This window comes from Amphiura filiformis, chromosome 20, assembly GCF_039555335.1.
Source record: "Amphiura filiformis chromosome 20, Afil_fr2py, whole genome shotgun sequence".
Taxonomy (NCBI): Eukaryota; Metazoa; Echinodermata; class Ophiuroidea; order Amphilepidida; family Amphiuridae; genus Amphiura; species Amphiura filiformis.
Genome location: NC_092647.1, coordinates 18,101,586 through 18,125,767, shown reverse-complemented (window position 1 = coordinate 18,125,767; position 24,182 = coordinate 18,101,586). Strand labels below are relative to the sequence as shown.

At 39.9% G+C, this 24,182-nt stretch overlaps 1 protein-coding gene across 1 annotated transcript; it reads right to left on the bottom strand.

Annotated features, from left to right (window-relative positions):
• Positions 1 to 571: 571 nt before the first annotated feature.
• Positions 572 to 23,322, bottom strand: LOC140143115 (F-box/LRR-repeat protein 17-like). Its single transcript, XM_072165162.1, has 8 exons — positions 23,176 to 23,322; positions 14,289 to 14,424; positions 11,282 to 12,232; positions 5,871 to 5,982; positions 4,966 to 5,097; positions 3,708 to 3,815; positions 2,112 to 2,319; positions 572 to 1,180 (listed from the first exon to the last, which is right to left on the bottom strand). The coding sequence occupies exons 3-8, from the start codon at positions 12,130 to 12,132 to the stop codon at positions 909 to 911; spliced, it is 1,683 nt and encodes a 560-aa protein (XP_072021263.1). The 5' UTR covers positions 12,133 to 12,232; positions 14,289 to 14,424; positions 23,176 to 23,322; the 3' UTR covers positions 572 to 908.
• Positions 23,323 to 24,182: the final 860 nt, after the last annotated feature.

The following is a 24,182-nucleotide window of genomic DNA, read 5'->3' as shown; positions in this document are numbered from 1 at the left end:
AAATCTGCCCCCTTGTGTGGAAGCTTAAGGATGTCTTCCATAGGGGGTGTACATGCATGGATTTCAACTAATATTTTTGAGCAATTTATGACATGCGATGAATCATTTTAAAGCTAGTTTTATGGAGATTTCATCCTGTAAGAATCGGAGGTACTTAACCCCCTGATAACTACCTGCCGATCTAACATTGCATCTGATTGGTCAATTACATAATATCTTCATTTAAATCACCAATCAGAATGGAGTTTTGCAAATAATTCACCCCAATTTTTTTGTGTGGTGAAATTATTCTAACAATGTTGCTGATTGGTCTAATTGATAATGAAAATCCCTTTTTGACCAATAGGCAGGTAGTTCTCATGGGGTTAAAATTGTGACTTTACACTGGGTTCGTTGTGGATGGTCACATATTCACTACTACAAACATTTACTGTAAAAGTGGTAATTTCCGCGCATGTTATTTTCCATGCTTTGACGATTTTGAACTACATTGCTTGTTTTTAATTTTGCGATCTATACATATATATATATCTATATATGTTTTTCTTTTTCTTGGTAGCTGTGTTGTTTATGAAAATTAATGTACCGCGAAAATTTCCACTTTTCCAGTACACATAAAAGCCTATGGGTAAAAATGTTTGTGGGCTTTTAAATTCGCAGTTCTGCAATAGACCTTAATCGGTAAATTCCATAAGCCTTTGCGAGCACACCTGAGAACTCGTCATTTGACGTCACGCCGACTTGCAATGCGCAGTACCGATGTTTGATAAACGATGTGCGCATCAGCGCAGATCGGCGTGACGTCAAATGACGAGTTTTCAGGTGTACTCGCAAACGCTTATGGGATTTACCGAAAAGGTCAATTAACCACAAACGGTGTGTCAATAAAACCTTGTTAAAATTTGCCGCTACACAGTATTGAGTTGAAACCCCTGTCGCTTGGCTTTCTCAAGCAGCCTTTGACTGTCCAATAAGAACGTACTGTAATGAATATGAGGGAACTCTTTCACCAGTCTTGCAACACACCCTTCTGTGATCTGATCGCATCGCACCATACCAAGGTACTTGAGCTGGGAGCACATCTGTGAAAGAGCTGTGGCACCCCGGTCTGTGATGTCTTCACACCAACCAATGTCAAGATGTTCTATACTGCGACTATGCCGACCGATACTGATTAAACCTGTAAAAAAATAATACAATCGTATAGCTTATTAGTGTAAAGTCATATGTGACCTGTTGCAACGAAATGAGTATAAAGTTGCAAGTTGGTAGTTTCAAGATATCCTGGCTAACTGAGTTGATGTTATTTGTTTGCCACCCACCTGTTCAATCAAGCCATTAGTATGTCTTTATGTCCTTTTTGAATAAAGGCACAATGGAAAAAGGAATCAAAAACCACCAACACAGTATCCAGGGTGTTTTGAAACTACCAACTTGCGACTTACGCTCATTTCATCGCGGCAGGTCACATATTATCTTGTGATATACCTTTTACATATTCATGAGCTAATGGTGCCAATTGATTGGTCAATTGCATACGATACAACAAAAATAGATTCAGCTACCACCAGCAGATGTATGTGACCGTACACCACGAATGAGCCATAAATTCCCTAAATTGTATTCTGAGTTACAGTGTAAAATGTGCATAACGATCATATTCATCGGTATCTCTAGCTGGCGAGACATCTATCTCATTTTGATAGTCAAACACCAATCAATAATCCTATTGTTGAAGAGGATAATAAGCTTCTAACTTAGATGGCTATAGAATTTTTAATAGCTCTAGTCTTTGTTTGCTATGGGTAAATTCTGTTCACTAAAACTTACTAAAACAACCACAGTTCAAAATGGCTTTGCAAGTTTAACATATGCCGGCAATGAAGAATAGTAAGTTACTGTGTATTTAAATTTGAATTAAATGACTTCATCAAGCTTGGGCAAACTGATATATAATAAATTGAGAGAACAGAAAAAAATCAGAACTCAACAGGGTTTGGACTCCGGACATCACAATTACTGGTTGAGAGTTATACCACTGGACTACCTGAGTTCACACTTGGTACATGGGTAATCTTACTTTGTTGACTGCATCATCTACTGACTCTTACCTTCATCCGTTATATTGCATGACACCAGGAATAGGTATTTCAGCTTTTTGCATGAGGCAGCTATGCTATGCAGGCAGCTATCATTGATATTTTTACTGAGGCATAGATTCAGTGTGTCAAGCTGGGGTAGATTGCTGATGGCTTCTCCTACTGAATTAGATGACAGGCTGGACAAGTTACTCAAGTCAAGATTGCGAAGCTTGGTTAACTGTAACAATAAAATATAGAAATCGGGCTATTTTAGTTGCAATCTACACACCCCTGTCAAATGGAGTCACCCATTCCATGTTGTCTGCTCCAAAATGGGTTATTCTGTAATTCCAGTTGAAATTCACACACCCCCTGTGAAAAACATAACATTAATCTCCCACACAGGGAGTGTGAATTTCAAATGGAGTTACCATTCAGTGTCGTCTGCTCTAAAATGGGTTATTCCAGTTGAAATCCATACACCCCTATGAAAGACTAGACCTTAATCTCCCATTATCTTCCACAAAGGGAGTGTGAATTTCAAATGGAGCCACCCATTCAGTGTTATCTGCTCCAAAATGGGTTATTCCAGCTGAAATCCATACACCCCCAATGAAAGACATGACCTTAATCTTCCACACAGGGATTGTGAATTTCAAATGGTGTTACCTGAATGGGTTGTTCCATTTGAAATCTATACCCCCAGTGTGGAAAATTAAGGTCTTCCATAGAGGGTGTATGGATTTCAGCAGGAATATAGCCCATTGTCTGCATAAAACATTTTGTGACAAATCATGAGGATTTCAGAAATCACCAATTTCTGGCCTATTATAAGTCACGCCTCCAAAAAACATTAGTGAACTTGTCAAAAAAGCTCACTTCAAGATATAAACCGACGCATCACCCTGACCTGTGTGTGATAACCTCCAGTGGGTGTGGTGACTGCACAGTATATAGCAGAAGCAATATTATGAAAATAAGATTCTGACATTATATTTCAGGTGTTCTGGTGAATCCAGTTTTCCTGGAAAGTGGACGAGATGACTGTATCAGACATGCCTGATGAAGTCCTCCGATGTGAAGTACAAAATATTTTTGTGAGTAAAAATTCAATTGGTTTTGTCAAGCAAAATCTGCAAGTAAAAAAAAATCAACAAACCTGATGAACTTATTCTACGGTGTTGGTGGGTGTGAAGGTGTCTATAGAATACTCCTGATGTGCACAATTAAAAAAGAAATATGGTAAAATGTCATTGAAAAAGGTCAAAGTTTATACAATGGTCTTTTTAAAAAAAAAATTGTTAATTGCTCAAATCTTGTTCGATCCCCACCAAAGTCATAACGATTCAGAAAAGTATATTTTGAACTGCAATGTATGGTTCGCGAGTTATAAGCCAGAGGGTCAAAGGTCATGTTTTGGGCTTCACAGGAGTCAACATCATAAAAAGTGCACCTCAAGGGTATTCTTATACCCACCAACCTTTTATAACATTCCAGTTGAGGTAAAATTTTCTGTATCAACTGCTCACATAAGGCTATTTCAGTTGAAATCCATACACCCCCTGTGTAGAAGATCAAGATCATGTCTTCCATAGGGGTGACATAGCCCAATATTCAGTGACATACCTTGTGTAAATGCATGATTCCTTGGCTAGTTATTGAACATTTATGTAAAGATAGCACCTCTATGTTATGTGAAAAAGCACACAATGCCTGCAATGATGCATCAGTCACCTGCAGAAAAAGGACGATAAGACCAGAGGTGAATAAGGATTATGACTTATAAATATATGAAATCAAAATCTTGCATTATGTACAGAACTTTGCGACGTATATGAAGTAATCCTTTTTAGATAGCTAAGAAAAATCCTTTTTAATGTCATGACAGTATCTGCAGCTGGAGAAGGGTTCCCGGTACCAAAGCACTCAACCAGTCAGGGGACAATTGCAGAAGACTGAGTGAACTGACAATAGGATGTAATATAACCTCTTCAAGACTGTGCACATCCTGAAAAAATGTTAATGCAGATCAAGACACACCCGGCTGGCCGTCTGTCCAACTCTCTGTTTGGCTTGGATGGTTCCTTACAATATTTACACATTAATACTATGGCTGTCACACTGAATATTTATTTATTTATTTATTAATTATTGATTGTTTCCTTTTCATCACCGACATTGTACACCAATTGCTGATTAATGCTAGAGGTACACTGGGACGGAATTATTGACTACAATTGTTCATTTGATGCATGAGCATCTAAAAAGTGAGGGGGAGGGTGGGTAATTTTATGTGTGAGATGTTGTGCGATTTTACAACCTTGGCGTGACAAATTCACCACCTTGATTTGACATTTTTCTACCTTGGCGTGAAAGTGTGAGAAAGCGACTGTCACGCTCAATGTGTGACAGTTGACAGTCCTGCTATTTGCCCTCCATGACGGACAAACCAAAAATAGCGCACTTATGATTTCAGTTCATTTAATTTGTCAGCAAACATTTAAAAATACATTTACTGCACATAAGTATTACATCAAAAACATTCAAATATTAAAAACATTTATAGAATTACAGCATGAAGGAAATGAGCAACTTGGGCAAAGTGGAGTAAGGTTGATACGCCACTATGGAAAACACAAAATTTCACTTTGTAACCGTACACCAATTTTAATTAATTAATTAATTAACTTATTTTGGCTGCTGAGACTTAGCAAAATGAATGAGACATCATTAAACATATGTGCCAATTTTCAAAAAAACAAACTAAATATCACCTTACACCACTATGGAATGAAGCTGACAAATTTTGAGTCAGTACTCTTTGGGTATAATCTCTTTAAAAATAAAACTTGAAACTAAGCAAAACTGAATTCCAAATACTCACTTTTTTATTTTCTTGGAATGTCAGAACCTTGAGTTTGGGACAGCACCTTGCAACTTGTGTAATAGATTCATCTGAGATGAGAGAACAACGATTGAGACGCAACTCAGATAAATGGCTACAATGACTGGCAATCTGCAAAAGAAAGAAAGAAACTGATAATATAACATCGCTTGAAAACATCCTATCCTTCGTAGTGGTTAGGATTTAGAGTTAGCCTTAAGATTGTGTGAGGCAAAGTTAGGATATGGTTAAAATTCAAGGTTAGAGATAGTTTTAGTGCATGGGAAGAGAGGTAATTCATTGGTAGAACACCAACCCTGTCACCTTCTGAGCCTTATTTCACCCTTTTTATGATGAGCACTCCATTGTAGTTTCCTCTTGTGAAGGTGGCTTGGGAATAGTTCCTTGAACTATGTTTCTTCTCTTTGCTTACTTACAAACAAAATCAGCTTATACTTAATTTAAGTCTATGAATAACAGGGCTTAAGCTACACTAGCAAGTGCCACACCGTTGCAACGGTCGACCCGGGGTGATGTAAGGCGGCAGGCAGGACTAGTGTAGAGCTATGAAAAGTGTAATTGAGGAATATAGTACTTTCTTTGGTAGAACATCAACATCGTCACCATCAAAGCCTATTTTCACAGTATAGTGTGCACTGGGGTCTCTGAATGTTAGGGTCAAAGAACGTTTTTATAGTTATTCAAATGATGATGATGACAAAAATGAAGGTGATGACCAGGAATAATTACGACAATATTGGTGATGATAGATGATGATGATGACAACAATGCTAATGATGATGATAATGACAATAATTTTGATGATAACATCTCCCAATGACCAGGGTGGATGCCAAGGTTGAAAAGGATGGAAGCTTACAATTTTATTTGTAACATTTACATACCTTTTCTAATGCTGCATCGGGCACACCATTGGTATTAGAAAAGTTGATCTTCGCCAATAGAGGGCAGTGCTCTCCGATGTCACAGAATGCATCTGCTTTTAACTGGTTACACCTAAAAATGGGGGAAAAGAGGGAAGTAAGGAAAAATTGAGTGTCATTTGATGTAGTGAGGTAATTCATCATTTTGCAAAGGAAAGGATTCTGGAAAGGGTGAATTATCTTCTCTGCTTCCAACCCATCTCCAATAAAAAACAAAGATGGAGAGATGACATGTCTGGGTGCATATGCCTACAACACTTGTAATTCTTGTTAAAACCGGTTTAACCCACCAGATTCTGATCCCAAGTCCAGAGACCTCAGAGAGAAAATTGTTTGATGCCTACCGAAGACAAGGAGATATGCAGCTCAAGAAAATAAAACTTCCAGAGACGCCTTCGAAGAGGTTTATATTATAATCAGTATCCGAATTAAGAAAATATAAGGGGTTGTCCCACGGACAACCAGGTTGTAATTTCTGGTTGTCCACCAAAGTTTTTGGTTGTCCGTAAGCTGCCACAATCTGAAAGAACTACATGTGACCATTAAAGTGGAGTGAGTGTAGTCAATTTATGAACAGTTACTCTTAAATATTTAACAATTCATCAGTTGTGTCAGGTTTGAGCAAACTGACATGCTGAAAAAGAGACTTTTGGCTGTAGATCTTTAGTTGTCCGCCGGACAACTAGAGCATTATTTTTGGTTGTCAGGTGCATGTTTTGGTTGTCCCGGGCAAACAGACAACCAAAATTTTGAACACTGCTTATAATGGAGTGCTCATCTGAATAAGGGTGAAATATTGATTGAAATAAGGCTCCGAAGGTGACTGCGCTGGTTATCTACCATTGAATTACTTTTCTCTGAAACTATTCCAAATGCATGATAATTGTGCTTATGTGGCATCACACAATAAAGGTCTTTAAATTTAAGAGATTGCTCATCATTCCAAAAGGTTTTCCCATTTTTTTTTCATTTGGGTTACATCAACTTGATATTTGCACATGACAAAATAATTTAGTTAATTAAGTAAATGCAAAATACCTATATCAGGGGTGCTCATTTATTTTAACATACATACATATTTGCATTTTGACGTTCTTTTTCACTGGAAGCAATGTGCTATTCCAGTTGAAATCCATACCCCATATGGAAGACATGGTCTTAATCTTCCACACAGGGAGTGTGGAGGTCTACACTCCCTGTGTGGGAGATTTAAGGTCATGTCATGTACAGTACAGGGGTAGCGCTAGAACTAAACACTCTAGTGTCCGCGGGACCCCCGAACTTGCGGAAAATTAAAAAGTAGGGGGTCCGGAGTAGAGTTTGGCGAGTCCGAGTTGCACAAATTCAGCATAAATAGTATGTCTGCAATTATCATGATTATAGCGCTAGATAATTTGAAAAAAAAACTGGGGATCTGCAGGGACCCCTGAAAGTTGCAGAAAATTTAAAACAGGGGGTCCGAACTCTATTTTGGTGGGTCCGGGACCCCAAAAAGCAACCTAGCGCTACCCCTGGTACAGTATGGATTTCAACTGGAATAGCCAATGTGATGATCTATATCTGCTGGCAGAATACCAATTAATAATTTCCTCGTATGTTCACAAACATAATTGGTGCAATGCCATGAGATGAAGTTATCCCACCCCATGATGCATTGGGCTAATCCATTTGAATTTGCCATCCCTCTGTGGATGATTTAAGAAAAGTCTTCCACAGAGGGTATGTTTTTCAAAAGGAATTGCTAGAGTTAATTACTTTGAAGCCCATACTCCATATGGTGTTACCTGTATCTTCCAGAAATGGAGTGAGCATTTCAAATGGAACTTACCCAAAATTGTTGTCTAGCACACGAAATGTTCATACAGTATGCATTTGTTCATTTTTGCCAAATCCATGCGAGTGCAGTTGATCCCTGAAATTTCATCAGGGCCGTAGCAAGGTTGAAAAATGTGGGGCGGCCATCACAAATGTGGAGTGGCCAAAATAAAAATATATGCCTAAATTGAAGATATAAAGAAAATATAACAAATTTCTCAAAAAGTGGGGAGGCCATGGCATCCCCAGCCGCCCCGCTTGCTACGGCCCTGAATTTCATGCATATTTGCACAGAAATATTTTTTCTACCTAGGCCTTTTAGGAAATGTACAAACAATGTGCACAAATTTCATGTCACAGAAACATTTTTGTCTTACTCAACCTAAATTTTGGGTGCTGTTGTACATATTATTATTAAACAGTTCTAAACATTAATTTATTGGTTGTGTACACTTCTTGAATCTTTTCAGATCCATCCAAAGTTCACCTGCTGGTCACTTGGTACTGTTTTAGTTTGAATTTTTAGCTCCCGTAGAAACATGGGTTCTCTCCCAAAATGCGAAGTTTGAATAATGTGAAAATATTACGCTTTACAGTATTCTACTTGAAACCCATACTCCCTCTGTGGGAGACTTAGCTAAGCCTTGCACAGAGGAAATGTGGATTTCAACTGGAATAGCCCAATTTGAAGTTGGCCCTGTAGTTCAGTGAACTCTTATCCTAATACATGTATGTGACGCGATCAAGCAAAATCAGTCGGAACTCGCAATATTGATTTTGAGATATAGCCTTGTAAATAAAGCGAATATTTCCTTTTGTTTCCGCTTGTTTTGGAAACACTTTTATTGCTAATATCTTTGGAACTGGTTGTTCAATTTCAATGGGGTTTTCTGCAAAAGCAGCTTTGTACATGTAAATGCTATTTAGTAGCCTATAAGAATCTGAAAATTTAATATTTCCGAGTTCCGACTGATTCTGCTTGATCGCATCACATATGAAAACTTTTGTTGCAATTTGTGCACATCTGTACAAGTGATGTACATGAAGCATATTCAATGAACTATTTGAGAGACTGAAAAGTCCATCATCAGTGTGTTCAGGTTGTTCCCGGAGAAGACATCTTACCTACCTTCCCAGAATCCTTTGCAACATGATGCACCACCTCATTTCACCAAATGACACTCCCATTACTTTGTACATGCTCACTTTGTTTACATGTTATGAATAGACTTGTTAAACACAGGTCAATAGTCAAGGAATGAACATATCTTGCAAGATCTGGATGTGCACTGTCCATACGTACATTTCGTCACCATCAACCCATGTTGCACTGGGTAGCATATCAGTACAGAAAATTGAAATGGGAGAAAAGCATTATGGGAAGTGTATGATATCTTCTCCAGGATGTACCATACCCAAATGGTCTATAGATTGATTCATTGATTCTGGTTGAAATTCTAATGATGCATGCTTGGATGTTGTTCAATCCATTCTGGTTCTCAGCCAAGTGCCCTTGTAATTGTTTCTTGTATTTGCCAAGTGATATTATTATGAAGGACTTCCTTCTCCCCAGAAAGATATCGAAATCAGTGCCACTCATAATAATAAAAACAAATTTAAACAACATTTTGCTTCAAATGGACTTTTTTTGGTTCCAAAGCAAAATGTTTCACAATTTGGCGATCGCACGGTCATCTCAATGCGAATGCATGCTTCAATTACCGCGCATGTTTTTCAAAAGCCTTCTGGCACAAAGCACGAGAAACAACTAGATGGACCATGGTTCTCGGCTGTCGCGGTTTTCGACGCAAAGCGTCGACCGTGATGCCTCCACCAAAGGGAGTGATGTGGCATGTACTCACAAGTTGATACAAAGCTGGCTGACCCCAGATGACCCCAAAATGACCTTCCAAATATTTGGCTCTAAATGTTGAAAGTACCCACCAAGTTTCATGTCACGTATGACAGTTTTACTAATTTGACCTCAGATGACCCTGGGTGACCCCAAAATGACCTCCCAAAAGTTGGCTCTAAATGTTGACTGTACTCACTAAGTTTCATGCCCATATGATAGTTTTAACTAATTTGACCTCAAATGACCCTGGTGACCCCAAAATGACCTCCCAAAAATGTGGCTCTAAATGTTGACTGTACCCACCAAGTTTCATGCCCATATGATAGTTTTTACTAATTTGACCTCAGATGACCCCTGGTGACCCCAAAATGACCTTCCAAAAATTTGGCTCTAAAATGTTGACAGTACCCACCAAGTTTCATGCCCATCCAACAGTTTTTACTAATTTGACCTCAGATGACCCCTGGATGACCTCAGATGACCCCGAAATGACCTTCCAAAAATTTGGCTCTATATATTGACTGTACCCACCAAATTTCATGCCCATACGACAGTTTTTACTAATTTGACCTCAGATGACCCCTGGGTGACCCTGGATGACCCCAAAATGACCTTCCAAAAATTAGGCTCTAAATGTTGACTGTACCCACCAAGTTTCATTCCCATAGGACAGTTTTTACTAATTTGACCTCGGATGACCCCTGGGTGACCCCAAAATGACCTTCCAAAAATTAGGCTCTAAATATTGACTGTACCTACCAAGTTTCATGGCCATATGACAGTATTTTGCTAATTTGACCTCAAATGACCCCTGCATGACCTCAGGTGACCTTGACCCACTAACCAATACAAACTTGTTCTGCCTGGGTTCAAGATGCACCCACCCATTAAGTTTGAGGAACATGCGACCCTTAGTCTCCGAGAAAAGAGGTAAATAAGGAAAATGAGCCCCCTGACCTCAAATGACCTTTTACCTCAGTATATGACCTTGAACCTCGCCCAAAAAAAAGTAGCCAGAGTTTTTGACCATGACCCACCTATCCTGAAAATCTGAAGTCAATCCGCCCATCCATGCCCGAGATATGGCATCCGGACGGAAGCACGGAAGCACGGACATTGCAAAAACAGTATGCCTCGCGGTGGAGGCATAAAAATGCACATTTTGCGCATGAGTTTGCAGGGAGAACCTTGTTTTCGTAGCAAGATGATGAATCTGTGCAGAGGGCAAATATGCTCTTTAACAACTGATGCACAATCATTATTGAACATTGTAATGGGATATATACATTCTGTACCTTGCACTACGTGTAAGTACCCTCTTTTTGAAGATATTTTTCCATTCTGGTGACCTCCCATCAAGCTCTTTTCCATTCCGAAGACTCCATTGAAGAGTTTTGACTAAATTTTCCTCCAAATACCCCCAAATTAGCTTCATATTTGAGCTTCAAGCACTTATTTCCTACATGTAGACATTTTTGGAAATTTGTGCCAAAAAAACAAATCCCCATTACAGCCCCCAAAGAAACCCCATTTCAGCCCCCCAAAGAAAGCCCCATTTCAGTCCCCCAAAAGAAAGCCCCATTTCAGCCATCCCCAAACAAAGCCCGATTTCAGTTCTGAAAGTACCATCTAAGTCCTCAAAATCCGGGCGTCACTTAGCTACCAATAGATATTTGAATAACCTTTCCTTGGATCCACATACCTCATTATAATTAACTCCTTCAAAGCTGGACACCCAGCAAGCGCCTTGGCAATACCCTTCCCAGACAGCATACGGCAATCCAAGACATGCAGTTGACTCAGGTTAGCATTAATCCCCACCACATTCCACAAGTCCTCATCCAACATCCCAGGCCTATCCAGGTGCAATCTCCGCCACAGTCCCGGCTCTCTCGCTGCTTCGTACCATGTTTTGCACACCAAGGAAGCTGTGCACAAGAGTTCGTTCATAGTGAGATAGGAGAAAATTTGGCTTTTGAGTAGTATGGGCAAGTCGTTGAAGTGAAGCGTGACTGCCGGATGATGTTCATCATCGGATCCTAGATAGCAACTAGAGAAGGTATTCTCAGTCCCACACTTGCTGCATGTTTCAGGCTGCTGCTGCTCACCAGTGTCAGACCCAAGATAGCAACTTGTAAAGGGATTCTCAGTCCCACAGTTGCTACTTGTAGCATGAGTCAATTGACAATCATGCTCACACTTTGTACAATCCTGATCAAATACTTTGCTCTTATTATCCGAGTCATTACAACACGTCTGGTCAATTGCAGACTCCTCAGAGTTTCTTTTCACATTGGAAGGTACGCTGATCGGAACAAACTTATCATCTTCGTTATCGCAACCGGTAGAACACCCTTCGCCGCTGACTTCTTCAAGTACTTTCCGGAAAATTCTACATTCTTTCAAATGATTTGAACCAAAACAGTCATTTTGTTTACGTGTCGGTGTTGTGTCTGAATTTGGAACATCTCCATGGCTTTTCTTAGTGCTCTTACATGGATACCGTCTTGTTAAGTCTGTTGTAGGACTCGGAGACAGCATGCGTTTTCGCATGGCTCTTTAGGCGAGGCGCTACATTGTGGAATGTCTTCTGATGACCTTGAGTGAATCACCTGACATATCTGTTTTACTTCATCACCTTCGTCGTCAGATTCTGCATTGAAAAAAAAGTCACAGATCAGTATGGTAATTTCATTTAAGATCATTAGGCTTAACCCCCTTGAGTACTACCTGTCGATCTAACATTGCCTATGATTCGTCAATTACATGATGACTTCACTTTAATCACCGATCAGAATGGAGCTTTGCAAATAATTCACCCCAATTTTTTTGCATGGTGAAATTAATCTACCAATGTTGCTGATTGGTCCAATTGATAATGAAAACCTCTTTTTGGCCAATTGGCAGGTAGTTCTCATGGGGTTTTACAGAAATATGCTGATCACTTTGGCCTGAAGCACACCTTATTTTTATAAGCCATAAAGCATCATTTAACTTACCCCGACCAGCCCATCCGTCAATATATTCCCTGATCCATCCCAACCAGTAGATTTTGATTGTTTTAAAATTTGATCTGCTTTGGCTTTGGTCCGACTCCAGGGTATTTGGGATTTGCAGGTTTTCAGCTAACAAGACTGCACTGCTGTTTGGGAATTGGGATCTACATGTATGTACCTTCACCCTGCCTTCAGTTGCTTGAGACAAACAGCTGATAATGTTGATCTTCAGGCTTGTCCCCTACTATACTTTGTTTGGCTTATATCTGACAGACTCATATATATAACATTATGGATTGGCATAGAATCACCAGAATGGTGTACATACTACATGTATGCACAGAGCAGATAACCTTGCCCTTCCCAGAATCCTTTACAACATGATACATCTCCTCTGATGGAAATCTCCTCTCTATCAGATAATTCTTTCATCGCCATGGTTGATTTTCAAATTTACCCCAAAATTAGAAATATGACACTGCGGAGACTCAAACTCAGGGGCGTAGCCAGCTTTTTTGGTCAGTGGGGCAAAATAAAAATTTTGGGGGAAGAGAGGACAAACATTTTGACCCAGAATTATTGCTGGGATATAAACATAATACCTGTTTAATAGAGAGACTGTACGTGTAAAGTCTTTGAGCTTCCAAAAGAATGCCTTATTGGGATTATGTGCACTCGTAGCATTTAAAACTTAGGTATTTGCTATTTTGACCCATGATCAGGTGAATTTTGGGGGGAAACCTTCACCCTGTCTTTAGGCCAATCAAGACCCCACCTTAATTGGGATCTATGTACCTTCACACTGTCTTGAGGCCAATCAAAACCCCACCCTAATTGGGATCTATGTACCTTCCCCTGTCTTGAGGCCAATCAAGATCCCACCCTAATGTACCTTCACACTGTCTTGAGGCCAATCAAGACCCCACCCTAATTGGGATCTATGTACCTTCCCCTGTCTTGAGGCCAATCAAGATCCCACCCTAATTGGGATATGTGTACCTTCACCCTGTCTTGATGCCAATCAAGACCCCACCATAATTGGGATCTATGTACCTTCACCCTGTTTTGAGGCCAATCAAGATCCCACCCTAATTGGGATCTATGTACCTTCACCCTGTCTTGAGGCCAATCAAGACCCGCCCTAATTGGGACCTATGTACCTTCACCCTGTCTTGAGGCCAATCAAGACCCACCCTAATTGGGATCTATATGTACCTTAGGCTTCACCCTGTCTTGAGGCCAATCAAGCCCCCACCCTAATTGGGATCTATGTACCTTTACCCTGTCTTGAGGCCAATCAAGCCCTCACCCTAATTGGGATCTATGTACCTTCACCCTGTCTTGAGGCCAATCAAGACCCTGCCCTGATTGGAATCTATGTACCTTCACCCTGTCTTGAGGCCAATCAATACCCTGCCCTGATTGGAATCGATGTACCTTCACCCTGTCTTGAGGCCAATCAAGACCCCAACCCAATTGGGATCTATGTACCTTCACCCTGTCTTGAGGCCAATCAAGACCCAACCCTAATTGGGATCTATGTACCTTCACCCTGTCTTGAGGCCAATCAAGACCCAACCCTAATTGGAATCTATGTACCTTGACCCTGTCTTGAGGCCAATCAAGCCCCCACCCTAATTGGGATCTATGTACCTTCACCCTGTCTTGAGGCCAATCAAGACCCCACCCTAATTGGGATCTACATGTATGTACCTTCACCCTGTCTTGTGGCCAATAACTGATGGTGTTGTTCTTCCGATTTATTCCCTACTAGCTCCTCCCCATCAGACTCTTGTTCTGCCATGCTGATTTTCAATGCTGCATCGTCATGTGGTTGCGATGTAGAGCTCTGTACAATGATCAATGAAGGAAAATATATTAAATTTGGTTTTAAAAATGAGCTAACATGTTCTTTGTTACAACATGACATCATGTCATTTTTGTGTAAATGTTTGTGCCATTTTCTTTGCCAAAAAATGACAGCCAATTTCCGCTACGGCACTTCTTCATATAGATGCATTCCTCAAAATTGAACTGTTGCACAGGTTTTTTAAAGTACCGTACCCAGAACTTTTTTAAATTAACTATGCACTGTAATGCATGATCCTGGAAACCTAGGATTGTGGGTGGGATGGGTGCTGATAACATACCCAAGAAACTGTGTGAAAAACATAAAATCACAAAGTGATAGAGAATTGAATGTCCATATTCTAGACAGAAATGAACACAATACATGTAGCGGTCAAAGTACAATACAAATTTTACATAGAAAATTAAAAGAAAAGATTTGTGATGGAAACCTGCATGTACATGGTATACACGGAAAATGGTATCAATTAACAATCCACATGGAAACTAGGAAATCATGCTTTTCATGACATGGCCATGTGCAGCAGGTTTTTTTTACAACAAGTTACTTACTCACCAATGTCTTTTGTTGCTAAACTTGATAAGGAGAAGTCCTTCTGTAAGAATATCCTTTTAAAATAACAATTTGGTTGAAATTTGTTGCCAAAAATGATGTATTAATGTTTTAATTCCACCATATAAATTCTTCTGATCAAACTTGCCACCATTTTCATTTGGCAAACTGCAGCCTGTAGCCCTTTATGTACAGCATGTAGCCTAATAGTCTGTATCAAGTCTTTAAAAACAATTTATTTCTTTGATGCACTTCACCGACCATGTGCTTTTCAATACATGTACACTGGTATTAACAGAGATTTCATACTCACTGAAAGAGCTTGGCTTAGGTCTACCATGTGTATCACATGTTTGGTGTTATACGTCGAACAACTGAATACAAGCACAACGTACAATGTATGGACTAGTGCCGTGGTCGACATGCCTTATGTCGACATAATGTCGACGTCGGCACGTATCCCGACATGTCGACATATGGACCAATATATTTTTGTAAATATTTTAGGCCTATAAAAAAATGTATATTTCGTACAAATTGTACAACTATAGTTTCTACCATGACCTATATAAAAGTTACCTGCTATCAAAGTGTCCGCAAAAAACTGGTCATCGCAAGTATCTTTGATGCTGAAAACTGAGGATATTCACGTAGGGACAGGCCAAAAACCTTACCTCGATCGTAAAATCCAGCCGATGCATGTCATAAATAATTCATTATTCCATTGGGTAAATGACAGTGATTGTGTCCATGTATTGTTATTGCACCTGCGATCTCGCGTGAGAGCAGTTGTCAAGCTGAATTTATACTCGATCGCTGGATCGCCACGTGAATTCGCCTCTCGAAAACCTCTACGAGGTTGTTGCATCGAGCATGCTGACTGGCTTAGCAATTATCAAAGTAGTTTTGTAAACCAATCAGGTTAGACGTACTTTACTGGCGAGTCACATTATTAATACCGTAAAAGGCCGTCGCGTTCATTGATTGGCTTACGATTTCAAAGAATGGCTTTTGCAACCAATCACAATACGGGTTATATGACGCCCGTCGGAAATTTTGCATACGTCCACGATGACGTCATGCCCCAGCGCCACGCAGTGCACGAGGCTGGCTTTTCTGCGAGTGGTTTTATGGGATTTAATGGAGCACATCCACAGCGCATTTGACAGATAAAAATGAAATGGGCAATTCTGAGCAACGGGATTCCATGAAATGGACGATTATGTAAGTTACTCTACAGGATCTGTGATAATTAACAGCTGGTCTGCTGTATTTGAAGTGCATATTGAAGTTTGTAAGTTTGTGACTTCGTATGTTATGTGCAATTGATATTATAGGAAGCTTAAATTGGCAGGCTCTCATGCAACGTATCCGTCTCTTCCGAACACTGGACGTTCAGGGCAAGTCATACTGAAGTATGACTTGCCCACACAGGGTATAGTTTGGTATTGGCCAATTAAATTATGACATGCTGTCATAGCCTTGAGCAGATGAAAATTTTTGCCTATTCATGCTTCAAAACACATTATGGATGGGGAAGAACAGCAAATCTATTATGTGGTTGGTCAAATTGACTTCTTGTAATATTATTTGCCCCACATGAGGGGTTTAGCACTGACACTTGGGTGCAATATATGGAAACATTTATCAGTCTACAAAATATAAACATTCTGAGACATGAATTTGACAAACTGGAATTTGGTTTTTGCTGAACAAAAGTAAGTAAACATTAGGAATTTAGGGATCATATTTTTCAAAAATGGAATATGGGGTTTCAGTGTATTTTGAAAATGATGGGTTTGTGTGAAATTTCATAATGGGCACAGTTATCCTAGTTTTGAAATAGGTCAGTTTTGACAGCTCCTCCATGGATATCCATATATACAGTGTCTTTGGATACCACTTATTCGTACCCCATGCACAGCATGGGGTACGAATTATTTGTATGTACATAAATACATGGCAAGTCTATACTTCACTTGACCCAAATATATAATTTATTTTTGCGATGAGATAATCGCACATGGAATTTTAGAGGAATTTTAATAGCAGTTCCATTATAGAAAAGCTGCTCTATCATGAGACTATATGGCTATGCCGTTTTGTTTTGCAATTGATTCGACAATTGGCTGAATGCAGGGTTCCCATTAAGGTTTTAAAAATGTGCGTCCATAATGACGCAAATTTGCTGACGAGGTTGCAAAAACTTGCGTCCAGACAGATTTTTGTGCGTCCATCTGAAATTCACGATTATGACGATACACACGTACCCCGCGGGTCTACACCTCATCAAATGTTGATTGTTAAAAAAAAATAAAAGTGCATTTTCACCGTGATATTCCATCTCCATTCGCTATGATAATTTTTCTCATTTCTGTGTCAGTTTTGGTCCGAAACGTGGTCAAAAACAGGTGCAAAAACATGAGCAAAGTCTGTCAATCTTGAGCAATTTTCGTTCGTACTTCCACATTTCTATTTTTAAAGTAACGTATTGTTGATGCCACAAAAACTAAAACACGTGCTGCCACAAATAATACGAAAAAGGGTTATCATTTGGATTTTGTCTTTAAAATTGCTTTTATTCATCTTAACAATAATACTAATAAAGGAAACCAAAATTATTTATGAGAAAATAAACTTAAAATATTAAAAATTGAATATTGTCAGGTTGTGATAAATAATTAAATAAACATTAACAGCACGTGCTTGCTTGTAAACAAATCAATCGGGACTTCCCCAGCTCAGCTGTACAGCGATCGTTCGGAAAGCATGCAAAAAGTGCACGATTTCCTGACGTTGCATTTACAAATATTGCAGAATTTACTTCAATTCTCAGCAGGTGGGTCAAAATTTTGGGGCTTTTTAATATTGTCCTCAGAGGGTCTTAAGCTACATGCACAATGAGAAAAACACAGCACACAGCGAAATTCGTTACTACCCAATTAACTTATTTTTATTTTGGATTTGCGGAATTAGCTGAAGCAGTCAGCACCACACTGATGCACACACATGTAGGAATATCTACACAAATTTCCCATTGATGGGGAACCAAAAGGTGGGAACGGAGTCTGGACATATTATTTGATGATTTTGATGGTGGATCCCACCTGGGGCACCACACCTCCAAATATTTTCCGGACACGACCATTGAAACACACAAAAAAGAAAAGGTCCAGACCCTGATCCCCCTGAAAAACATGCCGTACCCGGCTGAGCACAAGGCTGCAAGATATCTTGCCAGCCCACCCCCCCATCCGGAACGGGGACTGCGCAAAAGACCTGGCCAGCTGCCCCAGACACCACCGGTCGGGGAACGACCCACCAAACCCTCCCCAGCTACAATACTGGGTGGGTTGGGAGGGATTTTCAACCGAACTTGACTGCTTCAGCCGAAAAAGTGAGTAGGGAAGGAACAAACGGCGCGAAAAACCGGACGCTCGCTAACACGAGATCCGATTGGCCTGATGAGCCAGGCCAAGTCGTAAGGCAGCCAATCAAAATCGCTGATGGAAAAATTAATAAACCCCGCCAAGCAGTTACTACCTCACAAGGGTGACATTACTGATATGGCAGAGGCTGGGACAATTAAGCTAGATGCCTTACTCCCCGAAACAGCAAGAAAAATCCCAGCCAAAAACAAAACAAAAAAAGGGGAGACCCCATGAAGCCAAAAACGCTTTTGAATAGACAAGCTATTAAAAACCGCACTTGTCCTCAGAGGGTCTTAAGCTACATGCACAATGAGAAAAACACAGCACACAGCGAAATTTGTTATTACCCAATTAACTTATTTTTATTTTGGATTTGCGGAATTAGCTGAAGCAGTCAGCACCACACTGATGCACACACATGTAGGAATATCTACACAAATTTCCCATTGATGGGGAACCAAAAGGTGGGAACGGAGTCTGGACATATTATTTGATGATTTTGATGGTGGATCCCACCTGGGGCACCACACCTCCAAATATTTTCCGGACACGACCATTGAAACACACAAAAAAGAAAAGGTCCAGACCCTGATCCCCCTGAAAAACATGCCACCCAAGGGTTCCATACTGAACCCTTGCCCACCCCCCCTTTTTTTTTTTTACTATAAGAAACACGCACTTGATTTGCTTGGCTTTTGATTGCCGCTGGTCAGTAACATAACTGGACCATGTCCCCACGACAAAACGATTATGGTTTTTGCTTAAAGGAAAAAAACACACCGCAAGGACAGCTCCCAGAAGAACCCCACCTGCACGGAGCGCAACAACACAAGCAGCGAAGCCCGTCCCACCAGTCCAAAACCACAGAAAACTGAACACCATAACCGATCAGCCTACTATGACACCTGCTGATGATCACCCACCACAAATAGGCATTCAGTTCCTGTACACTAGACCAGAGACAGAACCCGCCACCTGCAGGTTAGACCCCTCAGGGAGCCGCCCACAGGATGTGCTCCCAACAACTGGCATGACGTCCAATTGCTGCCCAAATGCCTGAGAAGGCATTAAAGGCATCAACCCTTTCTTCTTGGTTGATTTCCACCAAATGGTGTGAGTGAACCACCTACAACACAATTTTTTGGTTGAATTTTGTGGAACAAACTAGCTAAATTGCTTATAAAATAATGCCACCCGCTTACAAATGTACGAGTAGTAACGTACTTGAACCAACCCAAGCGTGTTTTCTTGAATTTTTGTGAAAGGCTACTTCCAACAACCTTTTCCTTTCTTACACGCACTTGGCTTTGGTTGCCAACTGAATAGTAACATTATAATGTGAACCATGTCTGATGACACACAATTATCAATTCATTTTTCAAAACACAACAGTAATGCTAAGTTAAACCATGTCACCGCAATAACGAAAACCATTTTTGGTTGATTGGTCAAATGTATATGAAATGCAGCTTGGCTTTAAAATGCCATTTGCGCAGGGCAAGTGAAACCTTACATTGCAACAATTATTGGGATTGCTGTTCCCAAAACACCTGCAAAAACCTTTTTGCAACTAGATTTTATTTGCCCATTGCACTGTAGCCGAAGTGAACCCTAAACAAATCAACAACGAAATGAAACCTTTGGCTTGATTTCCAGGAAATGCAGTTTTTAACTCGGTGAAACCAACGCAAACCGCTATCTGGTTGACTTTTACTTGCCCTCGCACAGGAGCATAATACGCTGGATGCAACCATTTTCTGATTGATTGCGCATGAAATTTTGATTTACGTGGAATGCCTTTATTCATCCAATACAAAAACCATTCTGTGGTTTGATTTTTCATGTAAGTGCAACGACACAAAAGAACAAATTTTGGCTGAAACCTAGCCATCTGAACAGTAACGCAAGAAAAAACCTTCACAACAACGCAACAACTTTTGGTTTTTTCTGTTGTGCAATGCTTTAAATTATGCAAAATCTTGTTTAGATTTAGAACAAGGCATGCTAACAGCCATGCCACTTACCAACTACTTACTACATGTACCTGTAACTGCATACATCAGGCATGGGAATGTTCAGGTGCACAGATTTTTGGCCTTAAAGGGGGGGGGGGCCAGTCAGGCTGAAAAAAAGATAAACAAGCACAAAATAGACAACAAAACTGCCTGAAATCCGGCAAAAGCCTGAAACTTCACATGCCTGGTATAAACATTATCAAAAGAGTTGAGCAGCACTATAAACTATTGTTTTGGCAAGAGAGGAAATTTAAATACACGATTTTACACCTGGCTTTGAAGTGACTCAGTGAAAATTTCACGTAACTGACACCCTGACTATGGCCACTCCATTACAAACGCTCCCGAGGGGGGAAGCCGACCAAATCCGGACAAGGCGGGTTAGCACAAAAACCGGACGCTCGCTAACACGAGATCCGATTGGCCTGATGAGCCAGGCCAAGTCGTAAGGCAGCCAATCAAAATCGCTGATGGAAAAATTAATAAACCCCGCCAGAAGTTACTACCTCACAAGGGTGACATTACTGATATGGCAGAGGCTGGGACAATTAAGCTAGATGCCTTACTCCCAAACAGCAAGAAAAATCCCAGCCAAAAACGAACCCAAAAAGGGGAGACCCCATGAAGCCAAAAACGCTTTTGAATAGACAAGCTATTAAAAACCGCACATATCTTAAAAATATAAAAGAATAAAAATGTCTTATTTTTAATTTTATCATCAATTAATGATAAAATTTCGAAGTTTTGTCTGCGTCCACAATGGACGCAAAATACTTGATTAGCCATGTGAACTTGCGTCCAAATTTGTAAAATACGCGTCTGGACTCTGGACGCAATGACTAGGTATGCTAGGTGAATTCAAATTTGCCATCAAACTGCATCATTTCATATATCAAATTAAAGCCCTTGAGTAAACAAAGCCAAAACTGAAAACCATTTTTTCATAGCACTTTCCGTAGCAAAGTTACATCTTGTCAAAGATTGACTTTCATCAAAAAGTTTCAGCTAGCAAAATTCCCCAAAACGGCATTTCGGGGGTGTTTCTAGATCCGGGTTCTAGATCTTAAGTCTCATTATGATAGCAGCTTTTTTTTAATGGAACTGCTATCCAAATCCTCTAAAATTCCATGTGGGTGACTTATCACCATAAAAATCACATGGTCAAGTGAAGTATAGAAAACATATTTATGTAGGTTTCTTTCTTCGGGCACTTGTTTTAAATTTCTATGTAAAAATGCATTGACATTGTCGGCGAATTTGGCTGACTAGCAAATGTGTTAACTAAGCCTAGGTTTGCCTGGGTTACCTACAATGACGCACACTAACGGAGAGCCTGGCTGAATGTTTTGGATGAATCTTTGCTTTACAAGATGTAACTTTGTTATGAAAAGTGCTATGACAAAACGGTTTTCAGTTTTGGCTTTCTTTACTCAAGGGCTTTAATTTGATACACTGTTTTTATGGCCAGATTCTGCTTATTTGGGTGAAAGTCACTCTAGGTAGCAATTTTCAGCTTAATATCTTTTTCCTAAAGTCAAAATATGAGTGTTCCAAAACGCCGACAAATTCAACGACCACGACTCATGAGAGCAAAAAAGGGGGGGTCTGGGTGAAATTTTGACAAGCAGTATCTCGAAACCGCTTGGAGTTGAGCGCTAATTTTTTCCATGTGTTCATTATTGCCATAGAGGTATGCTAGAAATGATTTTCAGCAAAATCTGAGGGGGTGACCTGCCAAGATTTTCAGCAAATTGGTTGATTTGATATGGAATGACTCGGAGGCAAAAACGACGTCGCTTTTGCAAGTTGAAGAAATCTCAACTTTCCAGCGATATCGCTTGACACGTGAATGCGTCAACCAATCATATGCAACCAACTGGATCCATTATTTTGCTAATTAATTTACCTTTCTCGATTTTTAACTTTTGGTGATAAATTAATTCAAAGCAATAATTATTGACAGCAACTCATGTTTTAAAAATGTATTTTGTGGCATTTAGAATATTTTAATTGTCGTCTGCAATCGCTATCGCCGTGATAAGTATAAATGCAAAAGCGACGGGCGATGCATCGCAAACTTCGGCGATTGCAAATCGCTTTTTCAAAAGCGATTAATCGCATCGCTCGGTGATCGAGTATAAATTCAGCTTTAGGCAACATGCTGTACATAAAGGCCTACAGGCTGTAGTTTGCCAAATGAAAATGGTGGCAAGTTTGATCAGAAGAATTTATGTTGTGGAATTAAAACATTTATATCATTTTTGGCAACAAATTTCAACCGAATTGTTATTTTAAAAGGATATTCTTACAGAAGGACTTCTCCTTATCAAGTTTAGCAACAAAAGACATTGGTGAGTAAGTAACTTGTTGTAAAAAAACCGGCTGCACATGGCCATGTCATGGAAATCATGATTTCCTAGTTTCCATGTGTATATATGTGGATTGTTAATTGATACCATTTTCCGCGTATAACGCATCGAGGCCGAGGACAAGGTCACTTCACGTTCACTGAAGTCATGAATTTAATATCATCATTTAATATGCATTTTGTAAACCCAGGGTTTCTACCTATGGCCCCGCCTATGGCGCTCTAGCTGAAATAAAGCTAGATGATATCTAATATCATAAATATTAAAATGTATTTTGTAATACTACTGAGTGATGACATGCCGTTGCTTCCAAATTCTGCACCTGACAAATTCCAACACATTTTCTTGATTTTCTTTGCTTACCTTTCATTTGAAATCACAATAAGAGGAACTGGTTACTTGTATGCAATATATCGAATGTTTTATTCATCACAATTATTCGAATGCGCTCTTTTATGGGGAAAACATTGGCCAGCAAAATTCACTGTATTTGTATAGCGAGGGTATCACTTCCGGTTTTTGCAGTGTGAAAACGTCACTGTTTTCGGACAGTAGTCAGGGGGCACACGTATTCTACTTCATAAAGTTATGCCAAGTCTGACTTTTTATATGGACCTTGTTATTGAACCCATAAGGAGTTGATTCCAACTTGGTTTGAAATTCTCAGTGACAATTTTCATCACTTGAGGGCGCTTTTTCAAAATGGCCACCAAAATCCCTTAAAATCACCATAACTTGGTCAGAGAAGCACCCAACAGCACGATTCTGATGTCTATACCCACGTTTTCAGGGTCAAGGAATCCAATAGAGTCATTTACAACAGCCTAGGACCTATCATTCCAAGATGGCTGCCAAAAATTTCAAAATGGCCGCCAGTGAAAATTAATTTGGCTATATCTCGGGTGCAGAAAGTCCTAGAAGTGTGATTCTGGTGTCTATACCCATGTTTACAGGGTCTAGAAATCCATTAGAATGATCTAGAACAGCACAGAACTTTAAAATCCCAAGATGGCCGCCAAAATTGAAAAATAACCACCACTAAAATGCAGAATTTTGCCAATATCTTATCTTATCTGTGGTTTAGACTCATTATTCGGGGTTTACGATCCTTAACCTTAGCAAACAGTCTAAACCACGGATAAGGTATCTAAACCCCAGATAAGGCGCCGTAACCCCAGATCAAGGGACGTATAGACACCAGATAAAGCAGGCCAAACCCCAAATAAGCTGCCTTAACCCTAAATAAGGAACATAAACCACAGATAAGGCATCTAAACACCACGTAAGGTGCCTTAACTCTAGATAAGGATCTTAAAGCCCTGATAAGGCATCTTAACCCCCAGATAAGAGACATAAACCCCAGATAAGAG